The sequence below is a fragment of the Strix uralensis genome, chromosome 17 (genome assembly GCF_047716275.1).
Source record: "Strix uralensis isolate ZFMK-TIS-50842 chromosome 17, bStrUra1, whole genome shotgun sequence".
Lineage (NCBI taxonomy): Eukaryota > Metazoa > Chordata > Aves > Strigiformes > Strigidae > Strix > Strix uralensis.
In genome coordinates this window covers 16,379,791-16,385,410 of record NC_133988.1, presented here as the reverse complement: position 1 = coordinate 16,385,410, position 5,620 = coordinate 16,379,791, and the positions used below count along the sequence as shown (strand labels likewise).

The window sequence follows — 5,620 nt, the reverse complement described above, 5'->3', positions numbered from 1 at the left end:
GTCAAGCAGAAATATTTCCCTGTTAACGCGCCTGGAAAACTTCTGCTGGAGGGGAGGGTGTAAAGCGGCAGCGGGGGGGGCCTGGGCATGGCTGGCCAGGACACCCGATCCTTGGGGGACAAAGGTGCCCTGGCCCCATGCCTGGTCATGGGGACAAGGACAAGGTCCCGCACCCACGGCTTTGCCTCCTCCAGAGGGAAACCCCCAAAACCAGCACCCCTGGCAGAATCAGGGCCTCACCTCAGGCACCCCTCCCTCTCTGCATTGTTCCTCCCAGTGTAAGATCACACCACAATATAAACAAAGCAATTTTTATTTAAAACACAAATTGGTGGAAGAAAAAACACCCAACCAAACAAAAGATACAGCACAGCCACAGAAAGTAAATTTCACTTGTACTAGTGTTACCTATTGGAACAAATACCAAGGAAAGGTTTACAGGGGTAAACCTTTACCTTTATAAACCTTTACATGTATAAAAACCAATGACGTTTCCAAACAAACAAGGCACTTCCATTAAATTACAAAGTCAAGATGGACTGAAAACCCAGAAGTGCAAAGTCCAAGCTTGCCTTCATCCTGGAAGTCCCAACAGTTATTTTCAACAGCGGCTAGAAACCTCGATTTGCTCCTATGAACGCAAAGCACAGAACCCCCTGGTTTAAGATCTTAAAAGATCTTTAATTTGCAACCGTTGGCCCATCAATTGGCAGATCTCGATGAACAAACCTTTGCTGCTGCCATCGGCAGGTACCACAAAGTTCAGTCATCACAGCTCACCTAAGTGATTAACACACCCAGTAAGAATCTAAAAATTTAAGGTTTTCCTCTCTAAATGCCAACAAAAAACCTCAAGAGCATGATCAGAGCCTTGGTCGCAGTCTCCCCTCAGCTGCTGGGGGGATTTACCCTGAAATCTTGAGAGTACAGGTACACCAAGTAACACTTCTGACAGCGTATGGTCTTTGCAGTCCCAAGGGGCCACATTTCTAACAAATCTTGTAATCTGTAGCAAAAAGCTAAAACCAAAAGCATCTGCCTTTCTACCACCGAGTCAGCTCTACACCCCCCGACAGGAAATCTGGATTTGCACAGCAGGAGGCAAAGTGGGAGGAGGCACAGCAGGGTATTTACAAAAGCTAAACAGCTTCACCTGTAAGAACTGACATCCCTTCACAAGAGCCTGAAAATATATTCCCATTATAACAACAAACACAAATTAGTAGAGAACTCTGGTGGTTTTTTCCTTTGCTTCAAACTAGGCTGAGACCTGTTCAAACAGCAGAGAAATTGTCCATCTAACACTCCAATATGCTCTTTAAAAAGCATTCTTAAAAAAATGTAACATCTCTGAAAGTTTGGTCATTTGTTCCTTGATCAACATCCAAAGACGAACTCTCAGGTCAGCAAAAGTTTTTCAGAAACGAGACAACCCCTGAAACAGGGGCTGTTTCCAACTATTAGACCCCACCAGCTCCTGCGCGCAGCTCAGAGCGCTCGCCAGTCGATGGGCTTCTTGCCGGATTTCTTGAGCAACTCATTTGTCTTCGAGAAATGCCGACAGCCAAAAAACCCTCTGTTGACAGAGAAAGGCGAGGGATGAACCGTCTGCAGGACGTGGTGGCGTTTCTGTGAAGCGTTAGAGGAAATGGCTGGTTAGATTTGCATGTTTTCAGCTCCCTGGGCAAGGCTGGCTGCTTCTGCCCCACCAAGCAGGTGTGATTTCCCCTCAGCACCTCCTCAGCCACCAGCCTGAGGACACGAAGAACTGGCCATGAGGACTGAGACTTTTATCCCACTAAGCAGAGGAGGATGGACTACAGAAAGCAGCAGTAATGACCTGGCCATTTTTCAAGTGCTGTAATCCTAACAGCAAGTTTTATATTTATTCATGAGCCTTTTCCTAGAAAAAACAGTTCTGTCCCCAACTGGACGCTTTTCTGACAACAGAAGGTTACACTTGCTCCACTTTTGTTGCTTAATTCAGGCAAAGGCTAAGCTGGAACAGAAAGGCAACTGAATTTGACAGCAGAGTTCAAGCAGGGAGAAAACCCCAATTCTGTAAGGGAAGTGCCCTCTAGTGTCCACCCAACTGAAGAAAAAAAAATTAGCGAGAGGGAAGAGATGAGGAGGAACCTGTACCCTGTCAATGGAGCTGCCTTTCTTCTGGGCGTAGGCTCCCCACAGCATGAAGACAACCCCGTGCAAGTTCTTGTTGAGCCAGGACACCACCACGTCCGTGAACTGCTCCCAGCCTCTCTCCTTGTGGGAAGTGGCCTGGTGAGCTCGCACCGTGAGGACAGCGTTGAGTAGGAGCACTCCTAGCAACCCAAGCAGACGCGCAGAGGATGAAACAAACAAAAAAAATATATAATCAAGCATTAGCTGCTTTCTCCTGCTTCTCTAACCCTAAATTTTCAGCCGAAGGTACCTGCTAAGCAACAGGCACTCAAAATTGAATTATTTTTTAAAATTTTTTTTACACATGGACTGTTTCCAACCATGGATCTTTTTTCTAGCTAGGTTTCTTCATGCCCTGTAGTGGACACGTTACCACAGTGTCTATGAACTCACCTTGTTTGGCCCAGCCAGTTAGATCACCATGACCAGGATGAGCAAAGTCCTCAATATCTGTAGACAGTTCTTTGTAAATATTTTCTAAACTGCAGACAAAAACATCAGAAGATTTTAAATGTGCATGTTTAAAGATAAGAGCAAACAGCACCACTTACTGCTCTTACACTAGGCAAGAAGAGTATTGGTTTCAACCATTTAAGATAACAAAGCCATTTGTAGAAGCAGGGTAACAAGGACCTGCCCCTTTGTGTGCCTGGATAGAAGCTTAATGAGGTCTCAGCACAACTGAAAATGCAAATTTATGTCCAGCATGCTCTTCAGAGTATCAAACTATATAGAATTATCCATAATTTTGCAGTGATGTTTTTTTCTAGGCAACGCACAACTCAAACTTCAGTAGCTGCAACACACTTCCTACCACTTCCCTAACTGGCAGCTGTAAGTAACACACAACTGCAAATAATTTGTAAACAAAAGGGATTTTGCAAACTGAGCACTGTCATACCTGGGGGGAGGCGGAACAGGCTTCTGGACACTGAAGCAGAGCCCGTGAGCTTGATTAGGTCCATGATATGGATCTTGTCCCAAAATGACAACCTTTACCTGAAAGCAAGCCTTTGTTAGCACGAGTTATGATCAGTATTATTCCCAAAAGAGGGAAGAAAAAAAGAAAAACAACTTATAAGTGAGCTTTATTCTAGAACAAACACACAAAGAAAACCACAAAAGACCAAACCCCAGTAACTGAAGCTAAATCACTGACATCTCATTATAAATGAGTTAAAGAACACAGTTCCCACCTGACACTAAGAATTAATGTCACCACAGCTCTGCTGCTAAGATTATGAAGATATTTTCAGTGCAGAAAACCAACACTTTCAAAGAGCCACAATAAAACACCTTGTGAAGATATTTTCCAAGCAAGTTTCCTCACTTTTTACTTTTATGCCACACCTGCTGTGATATTTTTGACACAACTTATTGACAATGGGATTAGCTTAAACACTGTCTTTTTTTTAAAATTATAGTTCATTACAGATCAGTTAAAAACCAAGAGATGTATGAAATCCAGAAATCAAGTGCTATGGAAATTTTGACCCGGAAATAAGGTCAAAAGTCCAACTGAAGTTTTAAAGGAAATTCTGTGGCCAGGAGGGTAATAAAACAATAAAACCGCATCTCGGTATCAGAGATGAAAGAGAAGCCAGGATTTCCAAGTTACTCAAGAGAAACAACAGTATCCACATCACGTGGGTGGGATTGATCCTTAAGAGACCAAAGGTCAAGTGAAGGTGTTTGTGCGTCCAACCCCGTGTTTTCATCGTTTTAAACGCACCAGCAGCTGGTAAGACCTCCCCAACCCCTACTCACATCCCTGATGTCACACATCTGTGTCCAGGTGAAGACTTTGTCGGGGGGTGGATAGACCGTGTAGCACTTCCTCTCTTCTGCTACAAATGCCATCAGCTGCGGGAAAAAAGGGGGGGAAGATGAGGGTGTTACCCAAAAAGCAGATTTGTGCCTGGTGTGTGATAACCCAATTTTAACACACTCAGGAGACTTATTGTATTGATTCAGGCCTGGGCACTCAGTGGACTTTCCCACATATCAAGCACCTCAACAGCAGGTTTTCATGCTCCTTTTATACACAAAAAATCAGAGGTTAGTACTTTTCCAAACACACCTATTAGATACTGATTGGTTAGTGATTAACATGTAATTAGAATATGGCTTACATAATGCTTTTACTACTATGCAGGCTCAGGGGAAGGGTCTTAACCTGGGCAGGGGGGGTCTTTTTGACCTGGGGGTGTGTTTTTTAGTATTATAACAAAGGTAATTCACTTGCAGAACATTTGAAAGTTAGTTTCATTGCCGAGTTAATGAACCAAATAGTCACTTTGCCAGGTTGTGTCATCCTCAGCACAATTCCAGACATTCTCTTTATGGTTCATAACTTTTTACTTATTTTCTAGGGTTTGGAGACCAAAGCCTATTCTTTATGAATTTCTCCTCGCTCTTCAACGTCTCACTTGACCAAGCTTCGAGAGCTCGAAACTGTCCCCGTACCGGTAGTAACTATAATTACTGGTACGACCACTAGCCACGGCTACCAGCAAACGGGAAGTACGCGGGAGGAAGGGGAGCGCCCGGGGCCGGCCGGCCCCGCTCACCTCCATGAAATAAGGCTTCGAAAACTCCTCGCCCAGCTGCCGCCGCCAGCTCTCCCCGAAGCCCGGGGGCGCGCTCCGCTCAGCCAGCCGCTGCAACGCCGCCTCCTTGTTCTTCCGGATCCGCTCCAGCTGCTCCGGGTTCAGCGGCGAGGCCTCGCCCGCCTCATTCCCCGCCGCCTTCGCCTTCTTCGCGGCGCTGACCTGGGCGAAGAAGCGGCTGCAGAGCGAGCGGGGGGCGGCGGCGCGGCCCAGCCGCAGCCCGAGCAGCGGGAGCCGAGCGGCCGCCATTTCCCAGCCCCGCACCGCCCTGCGCGGGGCAGCGCCGCCGCACGCGGGAATTTCGCGGCAAAACAGCAAAGGGCCCGCCCCCAGCGAGCGCTGCGCCAAGCGGGTCCCGCCCACAAGCGCAAGCTCCCGCTTCCCATTGGCCAGCGGGAAAGCGCCCCGCTCCTTCCTATTGGCTGGCCACAGCCGGCGAAGAGCAGCTCTGCCTAGCAACCGTGACGGACCGCCAGCGCTCAGCGCCGATTGGGCAGTTGGCTTCGATTGGCAGGGCAGTCAGGCAGCGCCGGTAGCGCGGGGGGTTTTGAAAGCGGCCGCACGGTGCGTGACCCCCCTACCCGGCCTCAGCGCTGCGAGACGCCGCCATCCCCCGGCCGCCCGCCCCCCGCCCCGTCCCTCCTCCAGGGCCGCCGGCACCCCCCGCTCCCCCCTCGTTACCTCAGCATCGCCGCCCGGCTGCGGGGAGCGGCCGCGCTTCTTGGCGGGCGCGGCGCTGAAGAAGGAGTGCAGCGTCTTCTGCCCGATCATGGCAGCGGAGCGGGCGGCAGCAGCACCGCGCGAGCCAGTGGGGCGGGTGGGCGGGGCGG

General features: G+C 48.8%; 1 protein-coding gene across 1 annotated transcript; it reads right to left on the bottom strand.

Moving 5' to 3' along the window:
* Positions 1–297: 297 nt before the first annotated feature.
* Positions 298–5,608, bottom strand: UNG (uracil DNA glycosylase). Its single transcript, XM_074887382.1, has 7 exons — positions 5,472–5,608; positions 4,752–4,952; positions 3,949–4,044; positions 3,083–3,180; positions 2,575–2,663; positions 2,143–2,321; positions 298–1,629 (listed from the first exon to the last, which is right to left on the bottom strand). The coding sequence occupies exons 1-7, from the start codon at positions 5,559–5,561 to the stop codon at positions 1,489–1,491; spliced, it is 894 nt and encodes a 297-aa protein (XP_074743483.1). The 5' UTR covers positions 5,562–5,608; the 3' UTR covers positions 298–1,488.
* Positions 5,609–5,620: the final 12 nt, after the last annotated feature.